Source organism: Hyla sarda, chromosome 1 (genome assembly GCF_029499605.1).
Source record: "Hyla sarda isolate aHylSar1 chromosome 1, aHylSar1.hap1, whole genome shotgun sequence".
NCBI lineage: Eukaryota > Metazoa > Chordata > Amphibia > Anura > Hylidae > Hyla > Hyla sarda.
In genome coordinates, this window is record NC_079189.1 from 20268792 (window position 1) to 20293708 (window position 24917).

At 45.2% G+C, this 24917-nt stretch overlaps 1 protein-coding gene across 1 annotated transcript in view; it reads right to left on the reverse strand.

Annotated features, from left to right (window-relative positions):
• Positions 1–1805: 1805 nt before the first annotated feature.
• LOC130300265 (vomeronasal type-2 receptor 26-like) overlaps positions 1806–24917 on the reverse strand; it is a 50601-nt gene continuing 27489 nt past the window's right edge. The window contains exons 3-5 of the mRNA XM_056551528.1: positions 17322–17522; positions 6823–6946; positions 1806–2809 (exon numbers count right to left, since the gene is read on the reverse strand). Coding sequence (XP_056407503.1) covers positions 1905–2809; positions 6823–6946; positions 17322–17522 — 1230 coding nt within the window. The 3' untranslated portion in view covers positions 1806–1904. The remainder of the gene's footprint in view (positions 2810–6822; positions 6947–17321; positions 17523–24917) is intronic.

Here is a 24917-nt window from a genome sequence, read left to right on the forward strand (position 1 = left end):
AAGGTGGCAGGGATTTGTGGAAGTGGGCATGACTTGCAGGCCTCTATGGTGGGTGTTGCTTTGCAGGATGGGTTGTGGCATACGAGCTTGGAGTAAGGTACTGGAAGTCCTGCATACTTGCATGGGTCTTAAAGGCTTACTCCGCCTAGACATCTTATACCCTATCCAAATGATAGGGGATAAGATTTCTGATCATGGGGGTCCCACCACTGGGGACCTCCATGATCTCTCCTGCAGCACCCCCGCTCTTCAGCTGCATGGAGCGAGGATTGCGCCATGGCTGATGACGGGCGATACAGGAGACGGAGTCTCGTGACGTAAAGGCTCCACCCCTTCATGGTGTCATCCCCTCCCTCAATGCAAGCCTATGGGAGGGGGGTGTGACGGCCGCTATGCCCCCTCCCAAAGACTTGCATTAAGGGGAAGGAGCCGCAATCCTCGCTCCATGCAGCTGAAGAACGAGGGTGCTCCCGGAGAGATCGCAGGTTCCCTAGCGGTGGGACCCCGTGATCAGACATCTGGCCCTAACATAGGTAAGATAATTTTCCATCACCAAAAATACCAGTATACAAGAAGGAAATATATTCCATCAAACAATAACTGGATAACACATCCATATGGTACTAAATAAAAACACTGTACACAGACCAGTATTTCCCCCCATATATAGATCAGTGCCCGTCTCAAAGTAGATTTAGGTAGATAAGTAGCTTGGCAGTTCTATAGCCAGACACATAGGTAGGTAGTTAAGTAGCAGGGTAGTTAGATATAGCCAGTAGTTAGGTAGCCAGATATGTAAGTAGGTAAAAAGCTAGGTATGTATGTACTTAGGCAGCCAGGTATGTGAATAGCTATTTGGGTAGCCAGGTATTAAGATAGTTAGGCAGCTAGATAGTTCTGTAGCTAGGAATGTAGATATGTAGGTAGTTCTGTAGCCAGATATGTAAGTAGGTAATTAGGTAGCCAGGCATGTAAGTACTTAGGTAGCCAAGTATGTAGGCAGGTAGGTGACCAGGTGTGTAATTAGGTAGCTAGATATGTAGGTAGGTAGCCAGGTATGCAGGTGTGTAATTGGGTAGCCAAGTATGTAGGTAGGGAGTTAGGCAGCCAGGTATGTAGGTAGGCAGTTAGTTAGTAAGTTATGTAGGACTGGTATGTAGGTAGTTCGGTAGCCAGGTACATAGGTAGGTAATTAGGCAGCCAGGTATGTAGGTAGTTAGGTATGTAGGCAGGTAGTTAGGAAGCAAGGTATGTAGGCCATGTTGTCCCTTTCCAGTAAAGTGCTAGGTTGAAGAAAAAAAAAAGAAAAAAAAAAAAAGAGATACTCATCTTTCCCACTCAGCAATATTCCTTTGCTATCACCAGGAGCCTTCTTCTGCCTCCACAATGCAGGCATTGATAAGTGATGTCATTGGTGCCTGCACTGCGCAGCGAGGGCGGAGGCCAAGTCTCCCCTCAGTGAAGGCCGCAGATGTGACACTGCACACTGAAAGAAGGCTTTTAGCTGTATGCATGGCCATGCATACAGCTGAAAGCATTAGCCTGTGTTTACGGGATGAGTGTTCTAGTTCTGGATCTGGGCCCTCAGACCACGTCCGAATGGACCAGGTTGTCAGTCCACCCCTGCCGATCCCTAGTCGTAGATACAAGTGATAAGCAATCTACAAAGGCATTAAACTGTGAATTTATACTTAACGCAGCCTATAGACTATATTCAATAATATATTTGTACAAAAGAAATGTTTTCTTAAGAACAAGAGATGACAAAGGAACAAATATATTAGCAGAACGATATATATGGGCTTTATGCAAAAAACATTTTATGATTTGCATCTGCATCACTGGACTAATACGGCTACTCAAATTTACTGCAAAAATCTAAGAAATTTATATCTATGAAATATTCACATAACACGTCTCTGGGACAAATGTCCTTTACTGTTCACTTCAGGCTCCATCAGGATATTGTAACATTTAGGTAGAAACATGCAGATCAATATTCCTCCACCTGAGGCCAATATGGCAAATATCTCTACAATGACCATGTGTTTCCCTGTACTGCTCAGATAGGCCGGGATGGCACCGATCCAGACACTGCAGAACACCAGCATGCTAAAGGTGATATACTTGGCTTCATTATACATATCAGGTAATGTCCTCACCATGAAAGCTAGAACAAAACTCACAGCTGCCAGAAACCCCATATAACCCAACATGAGGTAAAAGGCCAAGACAGACCCTTCATTACACTGAATTATGATCTTCCCAGGATAATCCAGGTTAAACTCTTGATATGGAGGAGACAATGACAACCAGATAACTGCATTCAGGATCTGAAGAGATGAACAGACCAACACTACAGAATAAGAAAGCTTAACCCCCACACACTTTCTCCAGTAGCTGTCTGGTCTGGTGGCCTTGAATGCTATGCAGACTATGATGGTCTTGGCCAGGACAGAAGACACGGCTACTGTGAAGAAGATCCCAAAGAAGATTTGTCTCAGCATGCAGGTTATATCCACTGGACGACCGATGAATAGAAACACACAGAGTAAGCTGAACATGAGAGAGGTCAGGAGAAGGAAGCTTAGGTTCTGGTTATTGGCTCTGACAATGGGAGATTTCCAGAATAAAGTGAATATTCTGATTATAAATAAAGTTATAAGAGAGAATAATATGGAGATGATGGAGAAGACTGAAGAAAGAACATCAGATTCATATGACAGAAACTCATAATCTCTCATAACACAATTTTTCTTTCTCTCATTCGGCCATTCATCTTTAGGACATCTCTGGCAATTTTCACTATCTATGGATAAAAAGAAGTGTAGTTATCATTCTCTCCTCCTGGGTTTATTTGCTGGATCAGCCTCATAGTCTGGTCAGTACTCCCTGATGTTACTTCCTGCTGGAACCTGTTGCTCTAGTATCATGTGTGGTTTCCAGTTTTATATAAAACAGTGCACAGGAGACCCATGAAATGTCAGTCAATGTACTGCTCCATTGTGTGCGCTCATCTACCTGTGTCTACCTTAGTATTGCTTGTCCGGATCTCGATTTGTCTAACTAGAATTTTTCTTGATGATTCCTTTGCTACTAACCACCACAGAGGAGTGCTAAACCAACATTTACTTCATATGCTTCAGCTGGGACAAAGATAATGCCAAACTCAGTCAGAATTATGCTACAGATGGTATGGGAACCCCTAGTAGCATGTTTATTAAGCCATGCTTTCTGGGGTATTTGCTATTTAGTCCCCTGGGAAAAGCCTTGGTTAATGATATCTTGGCTGGTGGCAATTGAGATGCTCTTAATGGTTCATGTGCAGTTGTAATATGGCATTTGACAGTTTTAACTGCCAAAGATGACTATATTAAATTATAATACTGCTATAGAAAAATGGAGGTTCTTAGCATACAATCTGATCAGCGCTCCATGCCACTACTTGCCTGATGAAGAGCCCTGTCCGGGCTAGAAACGCCTTATTGTATGAATAACATTCTTCTACAAATTAAACTCAATTTTAATGAATTTGGATCCTGTCAGTTCAACGCCTCAAGTGAAGTCCCGCTTTTTCCTTTGTTCAATACACGCTACTGTTCTGCTTTTGACTGCAATTTCTGCTGGTGATCAAGCTTCCGAACGCAGGAGGGACCAGGCGGCTGCGTTCTCTTACTACATTAAAGGGTAGCAATTGATTTTTTAATCAATTGGTACCAGAAAGTTAAACAGATTTGTAAATTACTTCTAGTAAAAAATCTTTATACTTCCAGTACTTATTAGCAGCTCTGTATTACAGAGAAAGTTCTTTTGTTTTTGGATTTATTTTTTTCTGTCCTCTCTGCTGACACCTCTGTCCGTTTTCTGTGCTCTCTGCTGACATCTCTGTCCATGTCAGGAACTGTTCAGAACAGGAGCAAAGATCCCCATAGCAAACCTCTCCTGCTCTGGACAGTACCTGATACAGACAGAGGTGTCAGCAGAGAGACAGAAAAAAAAGAAATCCAAAAACAAAAGAACTTTCTCTGTAATATGCAGCCACTTATAAGTACTGGAAGGATAAAGATTTTTTTTATAGAAGTAATTTACAAATCTTTTTAACTTTCTGGCACCAGTTGATGAAAAAATAGTGTTTTCCACCGGAATACCCCTTTAATGTTAATTAAGATGTTTATCTAGGGAAGGTGCCATCCATCTCACCTTTTTCTGGCTTACCATCTTTGATGATCTGCACTAGGTGTGCAACTTTTTAGTTTTTTCTTTTTCATATCCCACTACAGCAAGGTGACCTGATCAGATTGACTCTACACTTTAGATATTTCTTTATTGAGGTTGCACTAAGTCTACAAATTATAGGCATGTGGGATCCAGTTACTGCCTGCTTAACACTATCCTGGTGGATGGGTGAAGTGCACAACAAAAATGAATGCAGCCACTCCAAAACATACAATACAAAAAAATTGGACAGCACTGTGGAAAGGCCTGGACTGACATTTTGCTCTATGATGCTCTAGTGATGACTTAGTGGCTGTTCTTACTGTTCTTACTAGACGGTAAGTGATGATGCTTCTGTAACATAGGCCAGGTATAAGGGCAGCCCTAGGCTATCCATAACCTCCACGATCTGCCCTAAATGATGAATTCCCAAATTGGCAATGGTCCCTACTCTCAATAGATTGTAGAGCATAAAGATAAAGAAAACAATAACAAAAACACAGTACAAAAGTCATAGAGTAGGTTAGGACACAGTAGGTTAAATAGGCGCAGAAAAGGGTACAATAACAAGACACCGGGAATAAACAAACAGATAAAGAGAGATTAGGCAAGCCAAGTCAAAACCAAGATAGCGACATGGTACAGAATCAAAAGGTATAAGGGTTAGGACACAGGCCAAAGTAATAAATGCAGAGTACACAGTAAATACAGAACTAGTACAAGAAATAATCTTTATTACAGGCATTGAGGCCATTGGTTCATCGTCCTTGCCCTCTGATTAACCTGAGCCTTGTCACGGTAACAGGTAATGATGTAGCTAAAAATATGAGAAGTTGAAACCAGGGGCAGACACATCTGTTGCAACTAAACTTTAACACCCTATACGTGCTGAGTTAAGTGCTTCCTGCCTATGGTTCTGCTTTTATAGCACTAAGGAAAAAATTATAATAATAATATATATATATATATATATATATATATATATATATATATAATATATATATATATATCTTTCCCCCCCCCCTTTTTTTTCCCCTTTCCCTCTCTCTTCTCCTTTTTCCCTCTTTTTCTTCTCTTTTTTCCTCTTTTTACTCTTCCCTTTTTTTTCTCTTCCCTTTTTTTTCTCTTCTTTATTCTAATACATTTTCTTTATTTTTTATTTTTTCTTTTATTCATTTTTTCTTTTCCTTTTCTTTCCCTTTGTCCTTTTTTTGCCTTTCCCTTTTTCCCCCTTCCCCCCCCCCTTTTTTCTTTCTTCCTTTTCTTTTTCTTTCTTTTTTTCTTTTTTTCTTCTCTTTTTTTCTTTTTTCATTTTTTATTTTTATATCTATTTTTTACATGTTTTTTTATTTTTTTTATTTTTACTTTTTTAATTTTTTTTACATTTAATAATTTTTTTTATCATTCATATTTTTTGTTTATTTTCTTTTTGTTAGTTTTTATTTATGGTCTCTAATTTATCTTTTTTTCTTTTTTTCATTATTTGCTTTCACTAATTCTTTTTACTTTTTTCTTCTACCTGTTCCGTGTATTTAATTTTTATAAGTGACAACATGAGGTTTTTGGATATCTCTCTATGATGATATTTTAATATTTTTTATGTTTTTTTAGATTCACTTCACTTATCATTCATCATCACCTTATATGAAGATTACAGCTGAGAATGAATTCACTGAGGACTCCTGAAATTTTTTTTTCCTTTTTGTATAAATGTAGATCTTATGATTTGAATATAGTCTGTGTTACACTGATCCTTGATTCAATATGGAATCTTCTTGTGATATACTTTTTTATTGTTATTAACATAGATGCCTAGGTTTAAGGAAAATTAGTCTTGATGAGTGCATGTATGGAAGTCTATTCAGACTCATATGCATTATAGACTATGCGGTGCGTCTTTGGTCAGGTGCGCCTCGGGTATCGGCGGGCGTATATGATATGCGCTGGCCGATTCACTGATGTGCGGTGACTCATGTAGACGCACTACGCATGCGCAGGCAGTTGGCGCTTGCGCGGATCATACTGTTTTGATCCCGGGCATCTATGACGCTCCTGTATCAGCTGACCTATAGTGGTCAGCTGATTGGAACTACATGGTGTGGAGCCACGCAGCCGCAGTTTGGTTGTTTACAAGCGAACCTGTCACATACGGACGCAAGATTTTTCATGCGATCTATGTGATGAAGATGCAATCGGTGACATGGATCATTGTAAGTGAAGTCCCAGTGAACACATCTGAAGCTTATATATGTTTTAGATGACTGTTTTCTCATATTTCTTATATTTATATATTTTGTGTATTTGAATCACTATGACAACACAGTTTAGCCAATAGGATGTGGCCATTGATTGTAATGATATATGTATAACACCTGTTATGTAACCAATCACAGCATGTTGTGATTCCTATATATATGCACATTGTCACTTTGTTTGATATGCTTGAAAAAGGCAGTTTATTGCCGAAACGTTGCACATGGATGGCAAATAAAGTCTTGTTCCATCTACCAGCCTGAGTCCTCAGCTATTTGGTGCTGTATCCACCCTGAACTTATATATATATATATATATATATATATATATATATATATATATGTATTTATCTACCTGAATGTATTGTAAATTCCCCTTCTGGACATGGAATACAGTCATAGCAACAGATGTAATATCCTTCTCTGAGAACTTTTCGGGTTCCTGGCAGACAGGACTCACTGCACCGACCTTTAGGGATCTAAGTATAAGTAAATAGATAGATTTGAATTTAATGGAAATTTTCATATTTAACATTTTATGTACAAATGTATTGTATAAACGTGAAAACATGAAACAATTGTCCAACTAAAATCCCCTTCGTAGTATGAAGCACCGAAAGGAAACTTCTTTGCTGCTTCAAGGGAAATGTAATATTATATAATAATGAATGGGGAACCAGGTAAAGATATTTGTGTTATCAGAGCGGGGTTGTTCTCTTCAGTGATCCTCTGCTCTGACTTATAAAGGGTCATGAGTAAAGGATTCTAAGACACCAATAAGTCTGAGTAGATGGATTATGAGTATGACAACTCCCAAAAATGTTTATAATAAAATGGCTCATAAACATCCCAAAAGTTAAAATATTTTCATAGTATATATTAGTAATCAAATTTCCTTGTCAATTAAAAAGAAACCAATGACAAAACTTCTGGATTTCCCAGGAGAGTAACCAAACAAATTTACAATGGGATAGGGGAAGAGGAACCTTACATTAATAAGAAAGAAAGGTATTTATTAGGGAAGGAGATTAAAGGAAATCACCTAAGTACCACCTGCTCCAAAGTATCAAAAGTTTTTTGAGAATCAATGAGGACACTAGTCAACTTATCATTGGCCATCATCCAAAACAACTTGGATCTGACCAAATGTAAAGCAATAGACTGAGCCAGGAAGATAAGATAAAACAAAGTTTTCAATTCCACCTAGATGTTACCGGTATTGGGACACATTCAAAAATCTTTAACTCACATGAGTTTCTCTGTGTCCCCAGTCAGAGAGATCTAACTGACCCCCTGGCTTCTATTAAAGGGGTTATCCAGGTTTTATGTTTATTTTTTATCATGTGTGTGATGCCAAGTTATAACTTAAGCGCTTTACTTGCCTTACATGTGTAGGGTGGATTAGCTGCTTTTTGGACTTCGTTTAGCATTTCTCCAACGTCTGGATGACTGTTGCCTCGAGCCTTTCCCAGGATCCTGTTTAAATCAAGACAACAGCTGATCACAGGAAACTTGGCTTTTTCTTGTCTTCCCTGACAAGCCAAGCCCTTGTTGACCTGTGTGGTGCAGCTGCACGTTCCGCCTCGCTGACCTTTGATGCATACCCCGTTGTCACGTGATCTCAGCAGTCTGTAGACAGTGGGGGGCACAACGAAAGTTGACATGGTGGCACATACAGCTGGACTGCACACATCATCAGGAGGCTGGCTTGTCAGGGAAGAAGAGAAGAAGCCTTTTGCAGGATCCTGTTTGGCTCAAGACAACAGTCACCCAGACAGAAATGCTGAACCTGGGGAATCATGAAATCACAAAAAAGTGGTCGATTCACCCTACACATATAAGGCAAGTAAAGCACTTAGGACATAACTTGGCATCACAGATACAATAGTCAAAAGTTAATAAAATCTAGATGACCCCTTTCAATATCAACCCTCTGATCACCTAAATCAATTACCTAGCAGGTGAGTGGCTCTGCTATCACCTCACATAAGAGAGGAATCTAGGTGACAAATACCTCCCCCCACAATCAATCCTGCATAGGTGTCCTCAGGGATTATAGGCTATATCCAGGGCCCTGGGGGGGAGGGATGGGTGGGGTGCAGATTAAGAATTAGAAATCACCTGCCATGAATGTTGCAGTCAGTGGCCTAGTGTTGGTTGCTAGCAACGGGGGCAAGAGAAGCTATCAAGTAGAAAGGTAGGTCTTCCTAGCAGGTAGGTTATTTTCCATTAGGTAAAAGCCCCTATTAGGTAGGTAATTTTTTCCCAATTAGGTAGATGCCCCCGGAAATAGATGGGAGATGCCTTCAGTAGGTAGATAACCCCCATTAGCTAAATATCACCAATAGATAGGTAATTTCAGCCTTACAATAGATGCCCACAGTAGGTAATTAATTTGCCCCAGGATGCCCCATATAGAATTCATTATTTCCCACCTTCAAATAATATAATTCAAACTAAACTAGTCTCTTTTTCATCCTCTCGTTGCCAGTCATCTTGAGCGGCACAGAACATCTCTTGCAGATTGAGTGCACTGAAAATACATAATTGAATGCGGCCCACACCTTAGTCTTACACCGTCATAGTACAGTACAGGAGTAGGGAGTCCAAAGTGGATTGGAGTCCCCACTTGTGTAAGTACAATACATAATGTGTACTAGACCGGGGATCACCACACTCTCTGCTCCTGTACAATTTTGAGTGGCAATGTTTACATTTTAGGCACCGTCACTTACTTTTTAGGGGCACAACATTTGATAATCATTTGATTGTCAGACTTTGTCCCACTAAGGATTTTCCGCTTGGGACAACAGACCCATTCACCACCCATACTACGCCACTGCCTACATCTGTCATTCCGACACTTCATGTCCCTGCCCATCACTGATTCTTTCTGGTTCCGGTGATGCATCATCCCCGCAGGAACTGCCTGCTTAGCCAAATTTAGCTTATAGTGATGTCCGGTCTCAAACAGTGATTTTCTGAGCAGGTAGTTCTAGAGGGGACAATGGATCAATGGAAGCAAGAAGAAGCTTTTACTAACCAGCTGTTTGAATGGCAGCTGAGCCTTTCCCTGTCCTTGGCCCTACCTCACTCCCAACACAACCTGCTTCTCCCAGCTCTGATGTGGACTTATCTACCGATGCAACCCTCAGGTACCCGCTGCTGTGACAACCTCGGAACAATCCACGCCGCATAGGATGCCTCACAACTGTCTCTCCCTCCTCCTGCTAATGGTCAGTTATCCTCCTTCAACATTTGTAATGGTACTGTTACGCCGAGCGCACCGGGTACCCGCTCCTCCCCGGAGTGCTCACAGCGTTCTCCTGTTCGCAGACCCGCTGACCGGGTTCGCTGCGATAATGTCCCTAGCCGGGATGCGATTCGCGATGCGGGACGCGCCCGCTAGTGGTGCGCATCCAGAACCCGCTTACCAGACTCGCTCCCCGTCTGTGCTGTCCCGGCGCTCCCTAGGGCGCGCGCGCGCCGGTTCTTTGCGATTTAAAGGGCCGGTGCGCCACTGATTGGCGCATGGTTTTTAATTAGTGTGTTCACCTGTGCACTTCCCTATATTACCTCACTTCCCCTGCACTTCCTTGCCGGATCTTGTTGCCATTGTGCCAGTGAAAGCGTTCCTTGTGTATCCCTAGCCAGTGTTCCAGACCTCTTGCTGTTGCCCCTGACTACGATCCTTGCTGCCTGCCCTGACCTTCTGCTACGTCCGACCTTGCTCTTGTCTAATCCCTTGTACCGCGCCTATCTCAGCAGTCAGAGAGGTTGAGCCGTTGCCGGTGGATACGACTCGGTTGCTACCGCCGCTGCAAGACCATCCCGCTATGCGGCGGGCTCTGGTGAAAACCAGTAGCAACTTAGAACCGGTCCACCGACACGGTCCACGCCAATCCCTCTCTGACACAGAGGATCCACCTCCAGCCTGCCGAATCCTGACAGTAGATCCGGCCATGGATCCCGCTGAGGTCCCGCTGCCACTGGTCGCTGACCTTACCACGGTGGTCGCCCAGCAGTCGCAACAGATAGCGCAACAAGGCCACCAGCTGTCTCAACTGACTGTGATGCTACAACAGCTTCTACCACAGCTTCAGCAACCATCTCCTCCGCCAGCTCCTGCACCTCCTCCGCAGTGAGTGGCCGCATCCAGCCTCCGTTTATCATTGCCGGACAAGTTTGATGGGGACTCTAAACTTTGCCGTTGTTTTCTCTCGCAATGTTCCCTGCATTTGGAGATGATGTTGGACCAATTTCCAACTGAAAGGTCAAAGGTGGCTTTCGTGGTCAGTCTTCTGTCTGGGAAAGCCCTGTCATGGGCCACACCGCTCTGGGACAGCAATGATCCTGTCACTGCCTCTGTACACTCTTTCTTTGCAGAGATTCGAAGTGTCTTCGAGGAACCAGCCCGAGCCTCTTCTGCCGAGACTGCCCTGCTGAACCTGGTCCAGGGTAATTCTTCAGTAGGCGAGTACGCTATCCAATTACGTACTCTCGCCTCCGAATTGTCCTGGAATAACGAGGCCCTCTGCGCGACCTTCAAAAAAGGCATATCCAGTAACATCAAAGATGTGCTGGCCGCACGAGAAATCTCTGCTAACCTGCATGAACTTATTCATCTTGCCACCCGTATTGACATGCTTTTTTCCGAAAGACGTCAGGAGCTCCGCCAGGATATGGACTTTGTTCGATCGAGGCGGTTTCTCTCCCCGGCTCCTCTCTTCTCTGGTCCGCTGCAATCTGTTCCTGTGCCTTCCGCCGTGGAGGCTATACAAGTAGACCGGTCTCGCCTGACACCTCAAGAGAGGACACGCCACCGCAATGAGAACCTATGCCTGTGCTGTGCCAGTACCGAACACTTCTTGAACGATTGTCCTATCCGACCTCCACGTCAGGAAAGACGCACTCCGATTCCGCACAATGGTGAGACAGCGCTAGATCTCCACGTCTTACTGTGCCTGTGCGGATTTCTTCTTCTAACTTCTCCTTCTCAGCTTTGGCCTTCTTGGATTCCAGATCTGCAGGAAATTTTATTTTGGCCTCTTTCGTTAACAGGTTCAACATCCCAGTGACCAGTTTCTCCAGACCCCTCTACATCGCCTCTGTTAATGGTGAAAGATTGGACTGTACTATGCGTTATCGCACAGAACCCCTCTTAATGTGCATTGGACCCCATTATGAAAAGATTGAATTTCTGGTACTTTCTAACTGCACCTCTGAAATTCTTCTTGGACTACCTTGGCTGCAACGCCATTCCCCTACCCTTGACTGGACGACCGGGGAAATCAAGAACTGGGGTACTTCTTGCCACAAAAAAATGCCCTATGTCTGCTCCCACTCCTGCCAGTCAAAACCCTATGGCTCCTCCAATACCAGGTCTCCCCAAGGCCTATCTGGACTATGCTGATGTTTTTTGCAAAAAACAAGCAGAGACTTTGCCTCCTCACAGGCCTTATGACTGTCCTATTGATCTCCTCCCTGGTACTACTCCACCCCGGGGCAGAATCAATCCTCTGTCTGCTCCGGAAACACAAGCCATGACGGAGTACATCCAAGAAAATTTAAAAAGGGGATTTATCCGCAAGTCTTCCTCCCCTGCTGGAGCAGGGTTCTTCTTTGTCTCCAAAAAAGACGGTTCCTTACGACCATGCATTGATTACCGAGGTCTTAATAAAATCACTATAAAAAAACGCTATCCGCTGCCTCTTATCTCGGAATTCTTTGACCGCCTACGTGGCGCCAACATCTTTACCAAATTGGATTTAAGAGGTGCATATAATCTCATCCGCATCAGGGAAGGGGACGAGTGGAAGACCGCATTTAACACCAGAGATGAAAACTTTGAATATCAGGTTATGCCCTTTTGGCTTTGCAACGCCCCTGCCGTCTTCCAGGACTTTGTAAATGACATTTTTTGTGATTTATTATATACCTGTGTTGTGGTCTACCTGGACGATATTTAGATTTTTTCTTCTAACCTAGAAGAACACCGCCGGCATGTCCGCATGGTTCTTCAGAGACTCCGGGACAATCAGTTATATACCAAGATGGAGAAATGTCTCTTTGAATGCCAATGTCTTCCCTTCCTAGGATATTTAGTCTCTGGCCAGGGACTCCAAATGGACCCGGACAAACTATCAGCCGTGTTGGATTGGCCACGCCCCTCCGGACTCCGAGCTATCCAATGTTTCTTGGGGTTTGCCAATTACTACAGACAATTTATTCCACATTTTTCCACCATTGTGGCCCCAATTGTGGCCCTAACCAAGAAAAACGCCAACCCTAAGTCCTGGTCTCCTCAAGCGGAAGAGGCGTTCAACCGTCTCAAAACTGCCTTTTCTTCTGCTCCCGTACTCTCCAGACCTGATCCATCTAAACCCTTCTCACTGGAGGTAGACGCCTCCTCGGTGGGAGCTGGAGCTGTACTCCTACAGAAAAATTCTTCCGGACATGGTGTTACTTGTGGTTTCTTTTCTAGGACCTTCTCTCCGGCGGAGAAAAACTACTCCATTGGTGATCGAGAACTACTGGCCATAAAACTGGCCCTCGAGGAATGGAGGCACCTGCTGGAGGGGTCCAAATACCCAGTTATTATATACACTGATCACAAGAATCTCTCTTATCTTCAGTCTGCCCAACGGCTGAACCCTCGCAAGGCTAGGTGGTCATTGTTCTTTGCCCGTTTTAACTTTGAGATTCCTTTTCACCCCGCTGACAAGAACATTAGGGCTGACGCTCTCTCTCGTTCCTCGGATGTCTCTGAAATGGAAGCCTCCCTGCAACACATTATTCCTCCTGACTGTCTGATCTCTGCTTCCCCAGCTTCCATCAGACAAACTCCTCCTGGAAAGACCTTCGTCCCTCCACGCCAGCGCCTCAGGATTCTCAGGTGGGGACACTCCTCACACCTCGCCGGCCATGCTGGCGTCAAAAAATCCGTCCAGCTCATCTCTCGGTTTTATTGGTGGCCTACACTGGAAGCAGATGTTGCTGATTTTGTTCGGGCTTGTACAGTCTGTACCCGGGACAAGACTCCTCGCCAGAAGCCTGCCGGTCTCCTTCATCCTCTGCCTGTTCCTGAGCTACCATGGTCTCAGATTGCTATGGACTTTATTACAGACTTACCTTTATCCCATGGCAACACAGTTATTTGGGTGGACGTTGATCGTTTCTCCAAGATGGCACATTTTATTCCTCTTCCAGGTCTTCCTTCTGCGCCACAGTTGGCGAAACAATTATCTGTGCACATTTTTCGCCTTCGCGGGCTTCCTATGCATATCGTCTCGGATAGAGGCGTTCAATTTGTGTGGAAATTCTGGAGGGCCCTCTGTAATCAGCTTAAAATCAAATAAAATTTCTAGTCTTCCTATCATCCCCAATCCAATGGGCAAGTGGAAAGAGTTAATCAGGTTCTTGGTGACTATTTGCGACATTTTGTTTCCTCCCGCCAGGATGATTGGGCCGATCTCCTACCATGGGCCGAATTCTCGTACAATTTCAAAGTCTCTGAGTCCTCCGCTAAATCCCCATTCTTTGTGGTGTACGGCCGTCACCCTCTTCCCCCCCTCCCCACTCCCACACCTTCTGGTTTGCCCGCTGATGATGAGGTGACTCGGGACTTCTCCACCATCTGGAAAGAGACTCAAAAATCTCTCATACAGGCCTCATCCCGGATGAAGAAACATGCCGACAAAAAAAGAACTCCTCCTGTCTTTTCTCCTGGAGACAAAGTGTGGCTCTCCGCCAAGTATATCCGCTTCCGTGTCCCCAGTTATAAACTGGGACCACGTTATCTTGGACCTTTTAAAATCAAATGCCAAATCAACCCTGTCTCCTACAAACTCCTTTTTCCTCCTTCTCTCTGTATTCCCAATGCTTTTCATGTCTCTCTCCTTAAACCACTTATCCTTAACCGCTTCTCTTCTAAGGTTGTTGCTCCTACTCCTGTCTCCGGGTCCTCAGACATCTTCTTGGTTAAAGAAATTCTTGCATCCAAGACGGTCAGAGGTAAAAAAAAAAATTCTTGTAGATTGGGAGAATTGTGGCCCGGAGAAGAGGTCATGGGAACCCGAAGATAACATCCTTGACAAGGACCTTATCTACAAATTTTCAGGTTCTAAAAAGAGGGGGAGACCCAAGGGGGGGGTACTGTTACGCCGAGCGATCCGGGTCCCCGCTCCTCCCCGGAGCGCTCACAGCCTTCTCCTGTTCGCAGAACCCTGGTCAGACCCACTGACCGGGTGGGCTGCGATAATGTCCCAAGCCGGGATGCGATTCGCGATGCGGGACGCGCCCGCTCGCGGTGCGCATCCCGACCCGCTTACCTGACTCGCTCCCCGTCTGTGCTGTCCCGGCGCGCGCGGCCCCGCTCCCTAGGGCGCGCGCGCGCCGGTTCTTTGCGATTTAAAGGGTCGGTGCGCCACTGATTGGCGCATGGTTTTTAATTAGTGTGTTCACCTGTGCACTTCCCTATATTACCTCACTTCCCCTGCACTTCCTTGCCGGATCTTGTTGCCATTGTGCCAGTGAAAGCGTTCCTTGTGTATCCCTAGCCAGTGTTCCAGACCTCTTGCTGTTGCCCCTGACTACGATCCTTGCTGCCTGCCCTGACCTTCTGCTACGTCCGACCTTGCTCTTGTCTAATCCCTTGTACCGCGCCTATCTCAGCAGTCAGAGAGGTTGAGCCGTTGCCGGTGGATACGACCTGGTTGCTACCGCCGCTGCAAGACCATCGCGCTTTGCGGCGGGCTCTGGTGAAAACCAGTAGCAACTTAGAACTGGTCCACCGACACGGTCCACGCCAATCCCTCTCTGACAAAGAGGATCCACCTCCAGCCTGCCGAATCCTGACAGGTACTTGGCAGGGCTGTCCTTTGTCATATTTCCTTCATGCTGTCTGTATGGAATATGTCTTTGTTGTCATCAGGCAGAACCTGGACATCATTACAAATGTTCTGCATCCGCTGACATCCTGCTTCTTTTTGTCTCTTTCCTTCAATCTCCCTTTCTTCTCCTTTGGCCACCTTACAGTGGTTTCCTCTTATAGCAATTACAAGTTTAATCTTTCTAAAAGTGCGGCCCTTAACATTACGCTATTTCAGGAGACTGAGATGCAGTTATGAGATAATTACCCCTTTAGGTGCCTAATTCTCACAAATAATTGAACGTTCGAGTCCCTTCCCATTTTCCGACTCTTTTCAGATTATTTCCCCCCACTCTTACACTGTATTAAATCTGACCTAGCCAGATGGGAGCGCAGAGGCTTCTCATGGTTCGGGAGAATTATTATCCTGAAAAGGAATGTTCTCCCTCACTTCTTGTATTTGTTCTTTAGTATTTCAATGTGTATTTCTCTCTTCTTCTTCCATAGTCTCTCTGCACGCTTCTCTGGCTTTGTTTGTTTTCATAGACATCCTTGCCTTGTTAGACATGTCCTTATTAGACGGAAGACTGATGGAGTCTTGTCTCTCCCAGATTGTCTCTTATATGACTTAGCGGAAGTTTTGTCATGTGTACTCAATTGTTTCTACCTGTAAACTATGTGCTATGTGCATAAACTATGGGTCCACTAAGAGAGCTGTGACACTCATGTAATCCTGAGGGCAATACTTTGGATGCCCTCCATAGTGTCTGTGATGGATGCCTGCTAGCGATGCTGAAACACAGGTGGTACCATGTCACATATTTGCCTGACCTGTCCTACACTTAAGGTGAGAATGGTTATCCCCTGTCTGTGGCTGTCCCCTCACCTAACGACCCTTTTGAACTGGCTTCAGGAATGGACATATTTGCATAGGATGGAGGAGCTCATGGCAAATTCTAGAAATCTGCCAAACACTATATACTTTGGAGACCATGGCTCGAATTTCTCCGGTCTGAATACTTCTGATTCTTACACCTTTCCACCTAAGACCCCCCCCCCTTCCTATTGAGAATTCTGCTCCTCTTTATGCTTCCACCCTCATTTTTTTGCCCTTGAGTGTATCCCAGTGATTTCTTCCATATAAGAGTTTTCCAGTTTGCAAGGTATCTGCGAGGATGTATGTATGTTGTCCCCCCTCTCCTGTCTGTTCTCCTCCTTTTCTACTCCCTCTCCTTTTATCTTGTTCCTTCTTCCCTTATGTTTGGTTTATACCTTTCTTCACTTTTGCTCTTCCTTATTTTTCTTTTTCGTACTTTGCCTAGGAACTGTGTTGTGCCTTTATTGATGAATTCCTTACCCACCCACAGACGGGCCGCTGCTATCTCCTTGCAGTTTGGTATTTGTTTTTAGCCATAACCTTTGTAAAACACTGGGGTGGGGGGGGGGGGGATTTATCAAAGTTGTATATTTCCTGCATCAATATAGACCAACCTACAGAGGATTAGGCCGGTCTATTGTGCGCTGTATTTATGAAAAATCGCACAGCTCTTGATAAATTCTGCACACAGACTTCGGGATCTATGGTTTAGATTTCTTTGCACTTTCGGCCAATGCGACTTTTCCACGAAAAGTCGCTATTGATAAATTCAGCACCAATGCATTTTTTCATCTAAAATAAACTAGAATGCATCATGTTCTAAAAATCCTCTAAAGCAAAAGTCGCAAATAAGTTGCACATAGTTAGACTGCGACTTTCTGTGCGACAAATTTAGATGTGAAAAAAAAGTCTAAATCCTTTGATAAATCTCCCCCACTGAGTCCTTTTTTATTTTGGTGACTTTTCCTGTTCTTATTTATGAAAATGTAAAAAACTTTTACTTTGAAAATAAATAAATAAAATAAACAAAAATGATTACCACTAGACAACCCCTTTAAATGATCATAAAACATGTTATATACTGGTAAAGCGCTTCATGGTAACTTACTGAGTTCTGTCTCCATGTTATTATCTGGGGATTAATATCCAGCTGTTTATCTTCAAGAAAAGATGCATCAAATCTTCCGACAACCATTTTAGACATTTTTCCTTTATTTCCTCTTGTTACCCAATTCTGAATATCTAGTCGTGTTATCCAATCTTCATTTTCACTTAAAAAAATTTTTTCTTCTTTTATATATTGTGATAGCTTGAAAAGATAAACCAGGGTTGTGATATCAGTAACAATAAATATTCAAATCTATTGATCACACAGGGTATGAATACTAATACTCACCTTTAGGCTGGGTTCAACACAGGATATCAATGTGTTTTTTTCTGTCTTTTTAGCGAATACCAGGAGTGAACCTGACACAGAGAAAACTATGAGGAAAAGATTTGTAGCCTTTTCTGTGTGTTGAACCCATTCCTGCTTTTACCTAAAAGTGCTGACCAAAATACTAAGTATGAACCGATCCTTAGGGTGCATTCATACCACTTTTGTGCTCTACAGCCGCCATATCAGATTTATTGCTGGACTAAAACCGTGGCAGACCACAGTTGTCAGTCCAGCAACAAAACCGGGTATGGTCCAAAAACGAGCTGAACAGAGTCAATATCAGACTCCATATGGCTCATTCAAATTGGTGGAGTGTGGCGCCTGTCATTCACCCTAAAACATATTTACATTTTCATAACCAAAATGTATCTATTTTTTCTGTATATACTTATTGCTGGGTTACTGCCAGTAATAACTGCATTTTACCAGTGACAATGAAACTATGACATCTCTGGTGTTAGCTATAAATCCAGGTTCGAATTGCGTTTTGTTTTTTTGTCACATTGATCCATGGGCATTACGCTGGTAACACAAAGCCAACATATACTGTGGCATAGAGCATCAGGTGTTGTTCATTTCAATGTCCCAAAAGGAGTCACCTAGTGGCATTATTTTAGTCAGATCGAACAATGCAGCAGACCACGGAGTCCCTTTTTTGACTCTGTTCAGGTCATTGAAATGAACAGTACCTACTGCTCTACACCACAGTATATGTTTGCATCCCATCCCGTGACAGAAACACTAAACAGAATTTAAACTTAGCTTAATAGGGTGACATATGACATAAGGCGTGTAGTTTCTTTTTTTCACATACTGTCAAGTCCTCTGACTAAACCTAATACCTTAGTAAAGTAATATATTCTTTAATCCTAGCAATGACAGGTAACTGGTAACAGTGATCTTAAAGTGGACCTTTCAATTGGATTTTGGTGTAAAATTAAGACCATTGCTATATAGGGCTTGTGACTCTGAATCTATTTATACCTTTGTGTTAATAATTGACCCCTCCAGCACCTAAATATCACACTTTCAATAAAAATGCAAATTAGCCTTATAAGTCCAGGTGGGGGGGGGGGGGGGGGTTGGTGCCATCCACTTATTAGTGTCAGGAACCCCATAACCAGATGGAGACATTACAAATCCAAGCTTTATTAAAGTAATGAAAAAATCATAAAATAACAAGCTAACAGAATCCATGGTCTTGGTCAATCACAGCCAGTGGTCAGGAGCCAAAGTGGATACTCAGGAATAACTGAAGTCAGGATATCAGAAGCAGGGTAGTCAGAAGTCAGAAGCAGGATCAGGAGCCAGAGTGAATGTCAGCAAGGCCAAGGCTATTGTAACGCCGAGCGCTTCGGGTCCCGCTGCATCCCCGGAGTGCTCGTGGCGTCTCTCTGCTTGCAGCGTTCCAGTCGGCGCCGCTGATCGTGAGCGCTGCTCCACTCTCACCGGAGGGGACGCGATCCGTGGGATGGGACGTGCCCGCTCATGGATTGCGTCACAGGTCTCTTACCAACCACGTCCCCCTTCACTTCCCTCCTGGCGCGCGGCCCCGCTCTCTAGGGTGCGCACGCCGGCTCTATGAAATGTAAAAGGCCAGTGCACCACTAATTGGTGCCTGGCCCAATCAGTACAAAACACATAAAAACCCACTTCCCCTTCCTGTCTTTGCTGGATCTTGCTGCCCTAGTGCCCTGAGAAAGCGTTTTGTGTATCCCTAGCCTGTGTATCCAGACCCTTTGCCGTTGCCCCTGACTATGAACCTTTGCCGCCTGCCTTGACCTCTTGCTATGTCCGACCTTGCTTCGCCTTGTCCTTGTGTACTACGAATATCTCAGTTGTTAGTGAGGTTGAGTCACTATCAGGGGATACAACCTGGGAGTTACCACAGCAGCAAGTCCATCCCGCCTTGCACCTCTGGTGAAAACCAGTAACTTCTTAGAACTGGTCCCCTGGTAGGGCCCACGTCATCGCCACACTAACATAGAGGATCCACTACCCGCATACCAGTCCGGTTCTGGACAGTAGATCCGGCCATGGATCCCGTTGAGGTGCCGCTGCCAAGTCTCGCTGACCTCACTACTGTGGTTGCCCAGCAGTCTCAGCAGATCGCCCAACAAGGACAACAGCTGTCACAGTTGGCCGCCATGCTCCAGCAGCTTCTGCCTTCACAGCCACTAGCATCTCTTCCGCCAGCTTCAGCATCTCCTCCACTCCGAGCTGCCGCTACTTCCTCTACAATCTGTTTGTCTCTTCCAGAGAAATTTGATGGGGACTCTAAGATGTGCCGGAGATTCCTGTCCCAATGTTCTCTTCACCTTGAGATGATGTCGGACCAGTTCCCTACAGAACGGTCTAAGGTGGCTTTCGTGGTCAGTTTACTATCTGGAAAGGCCTTGTCCTTGGCCACACCGCTTTGGGACCGCAACGATCCTGCCACTGCTTCCATCCAGTCCTTCTTCTCCGAAGTTTGCAGTGTCTTCGAAGAGCCAGCCCGGGCTTCCTCAGCCGAGACGGCTCTTCTGAATCTCGTCCAAGGGAGCTCTTCAGTGGGTGAATACGCCATCCAGTTCCGCACCCTCGCCTCTGAGCTAGCTTGGAACAATGAGGCCCTTTAAGAAAGGTTTATCCAGCCACATCAAAGATGTTCTGGCCGCACGAGAAATTCCAGCTACCTTGCCTGAACTTATCCAGTTGGCCACCCGCATAGATATGCGTTTCTCAGAAAGATGCCAGTAGCTCCGCCAAGAAAAGGATCTTGCTCACACCAGGTGGTTTTCTCGCTTGGCACCTCTCTTCCAGAGTCCTTTGCAACCTACTCCTGTGCCTCCCACCGAGGAGGCTATGCAAGTGGATCGGTCTCGCCTGACCCAAAAAGAGAGGAAATGGAAATTTGTGCCTGTACTGCGCTAGTACTGAACATTCCCTTAAGGACTGCCCTATTCGCCCTCCGTGTCAGGGAAACGCACGCACCTAGTTAACTTGGGAGAGGCGTTACCAGGTGTGAATTCATCCTCTCCACGTCTGACTATTCCTATGCTGATTTCTCCATCCGCTAATTCCTCCTTCTCTGCGGTGGCCTTCCTGAACTCAGGATCTGCAGGAAACTTTATTGAAGCCTCATTTATCAACAGATTCAACATTCCTGTTACCCGTCTCATCAAACCCTTCTTCATTTCTTCTGTAAACGGAGAAAAACTGTACTGCACCGTGCATTACCGCACTGAACCTTTGCTCATGAACGTTAGTGTTCTCCATCAAGAAAAAATAGAATTTTTTGTTTTGCCTAACTGTACCTCAGACATCCTTCTTGGCCTGCCCTGGCTCCAGTGTCACACTCCTACCCTCGACTGGACCACTGGGGACATTAAATCCTGGGGCTCTTCCTGCCACAAACGTTGCCTCAAGTCTGTACCAACCAGCCAAGTCTCCATCGCTATTCCATTGCCTCGCCTTTCAAGGGTCTATCAGGACTTTTCGGACGTCTTCTGTAAAAAGCACACAAGAAAGCCTCCAAACCACTCAGGGACTCATCAGGTGCAGATAAGGAGATAGCAGTACCGTTAGTAAGGCAGTATAGGACGCGTCTTATTCTGCCTTATTAGCGGTACTGCTATCTCCTTTTCTGCGCTTGATGAGTCCCTGAGTGGTTTGGAGGCTTTCTTGTGTACTGTCGGACACCAGTTTCCTGGTTGATGGGATTCCCTGCATTTTGGAGCTTTATTGTACACTCTCACCAGTGTTGTGCCTGTTTTTATAGCACAACCATCTAGGTAAGTGCTTCCAATAATTACACTGACAACCATCTAGGTAAGTGCTTCCAATAATTACACTGTGGAACCTTACCATTTCTTATTGCACTACGGAGCGCCCTTTGTGTGTTTTTTTGTATTTCTGTAAAAAGCAGGCGGAGGTCTTATCACCACATAGACCCTACGACTGCCCTATTGACTTGCTTCCTGGTACCATACCGCCCCACTGCAGAATTTACCCTCTCTCCACTCCCGAAACTAAGGCCATGTCTGAATACATACAGGAGAATCTAAAGAAAGGTTTCATCAGGAAGTCTTCTTCTCCAGCCGGAGCGGGGTTCTTCTTCGTTGCCAAGAAGGGCGGTTTGCTGCATTGACTATCGTGGCCTCAATAAAATCACAGTAAAAAAACTCTACCCTCTGCCTCTCATCACAGAACTCTTTGACCGCCTGCGCGGAGCAAACATTTTCACTAAACTTGACCTCAGGGGCGCTTATAACCTCATCAGAATTCGAGAAGGAGATGAGTGGAAAACCGCTTTTAACACCAGAGATGGCCACTTCGAGTATCTCGTTATGCCATTTGGACTTTGCAATGCCCCTGCAGTATTACCTTACTGTATACCTGTGTTGTTGTCTATTTAGACGACATCCTAATCTTTTCCTCCAACCTGGAGGAACACCGGTTCCAAGTCCGTCAAGTGCTCCTGCGCCTCTGTGTAAATCATCTTTACGCCAAGTTTGAAAAATGTCTTCCTTTCCTGGGGTACCTGGTCTCTGGACAAGGTCTTCAAATGGATCCTGACAAGCTCTCTGCAGTCTTGGATTGGCCACGCACATCTGGACTCCGTGCTATCCAGCGCTTCCTCGGATTCGCCAACTATTATCGTCAGTTTATTCCCCACTTCTCCACCATCGTTGCTCCTATTGTGGCACTGACAACAAAAAAATGCGAATCCGAATTCCTGGCCTCCCCAAGCGGATGATGCTTTTACTTGCCTTAAGGCCGCCTTCGCTTCTGCACCAGTCTTGTCCAGGCCAAGCCTTTCTTCCTTGAGGTTGACGCCTCCTCAGTTGGAGCCAGAGCAGTCCTTCTCCAAAAAAATGCCAAGGTAAAAAACGTCACTTGCGTTTTTTTCTCCAAAACTTTTTCTCCTCCTGAAAAAATTATTCTATAGGAGACCGAGAACTGTTGGCCATCAAGTTGGCACTTGAAGAATGGAGACACCTCCTGGAGGGATCCCTTCACCCCATCACCATTTACACTGACCATAAAAACCTGTCTTATCTCCAATCCGCCCAGCGGTTAAATCCTCGCCAGGCCAGACAGTCCTTGTTTTTTGCCCGCTTAAATTTTCAAATCCATTTTCGTCCTGCAGACAAGAATGTCAGGGCTGATGCTCTATCACGTTACACTGATGCATCAGAAGCTGAGACCCTTCCTCAGCACATCATACCTCCTGAGTGTCTGATCTCCTCTGCTCCTGCTTCTCTGGTGCCAATTCCTCCAGGAAAAACTTATGTTCCACCACGTCTTTGCCTACGGACTCTCAAATGGACCCATTCCTCCCATCTGGCTGGTCACACTGGAATCAAAAAATCTTTACATTTGATTTCCAGACACTATTGGTGGTCCTCCCTGGAAAAAGATGTGACCGATTTCGTACGAGCCTGTACAGTGTGTGCACGTGACAAGACTCCACACCAGAAGCCTGCAGGTCTTCTCTTTCCTCTGCCGGTGCCTGAACAGCCTTGGTCTCACATAGCCATGGACTTCATCACTAACCTTCCTTTATCTCATAGCAACACCGTCATTTGGGTGGTCGTTGATCGCATTTCCAAAATGGCTCATTTTGTCCAGCTTCCTGGCCTTCCTTCTGCGCCACAGTTGGCGAAGCAAATTTTTCTGCAGATTTTTCATCTTTACGGGCTTCCCACGCATATCGTCTCGGATAAAGGCGTCCAATTTATTTCAAAATTTTGGAGAGCACTCTGCAATCAATTAAAGATCAAATTGAATTTCTCTTCCACATATCACCCCCCACGCAATGGGCAAGTGGAAAGAGTGAATCAGATTCTTGGTGACTACTTGCGACATTTTGTCTCCTCCCGTCAAAATGATTGGGTCGATCTTCTGCCCTGGGCTGAATTCTCGTACAATTTCAAAAATTCTGAGTCTTCCTCCAAATCTCCATTTTTTGTGGTGTACGGCCGTAACCCGCTGCCCCCCCTCCCCATTCCCACTTCATCTGGAGTTCCTGCCGTGGATGAATTAACCCGGGACTTCTCCTCTATCTGAAAGGAGACTCAAAAGTCGCTCTTACTGGCCTCATCTCGCATGAAGAGACATGCGGATAAGAAGAGAAGAACTCCTCCTGTCTTTGCCCCTGGTGACAAAGTGTGGTTCTCTACCAAATACATACGGTTTCGTGCCCCAAGCTACAAGTCCTCGTTACCTCGGGCCCTTTAAAATCAAAAACCAAATCAATCCTGTCTCCTACAAACTCCATCTTCCTTCTTCTCTTCGCATTCCTAACTCTTTCCATGTTTCTCTCCTCAAACCTCTTATACTTAACTGCTTTTCTCCCAAGGTCACTGTTCCTGCTCCTGTTTCTGGCTCCTCTGATGTCTACTCTGTCAAGAAGATCCTCGCCTCCAAGGTCGTCCGGGGTAAAAAAAAAATTATTGTTGATTGGGAGAATTGTGGCCCCGGAGAGAGGTCTTGGGAACCCGAGGCCAATATCCTGGACAAGGAACTCATTTATAATTTTTTGGGTTCTAAAAAGAGGAGGAGACCCATGGGGGGGGTACTGTAATGCCAAGCACTCCGGGTCCCGCTGCATCTCTTTGCTTGCAGCGCTCCGGTTGGCACCGCTGACCGTTAGCGCTGCTCCACTCTCACCGGAGGGGACGCGATCCGCGGGACGTGCCCGCTCACGGATCGTGTCCCAGGTCTCTTACCAACCACGTCCCCCTTCACTTCACTCCCAGCGCACGCGGCCCCGCTCTCTAGGGCGCGCGCGCTCTATGAAATTTAACGGGCCAGTGCACCACTTATTGGTTCCTGGCCCAATCAGTACAAAACACATAAAAACCCACTTCCCCCTCCTGTCCTTGCCAGATCTTGTTGCCCTAGTGCCCCGAGAAAGCGTTTTGTGTATCCCTATCCTGTGTATCTAGACCCTTTGCCGTTGCCCCTGACTACGAACCTTTGCCGCCTGCCTTGACCTCTTGCTACGTCTGACCTTGCCTTCGCCTTGTCCTTGTGTACTACGCATATCTCAGCTGTTAGTGAGGTTGAGTCACTATCAGGGGATACGACCTGGGAGTTGCCGCCACGGGCAAATCAATCCCGCCTTGCGGCGGGCTCGGGTGAAAACCAGTAACTTCTTAGAACCGATCCCCTGGTACGGCCAACGTCATCACCTCACTAACACAGAGGATCCACTACCCGCATACTAGTCTGGTTCCTGACAGCTATACACGGAAATACAGTCAGGAACCACACGAACAC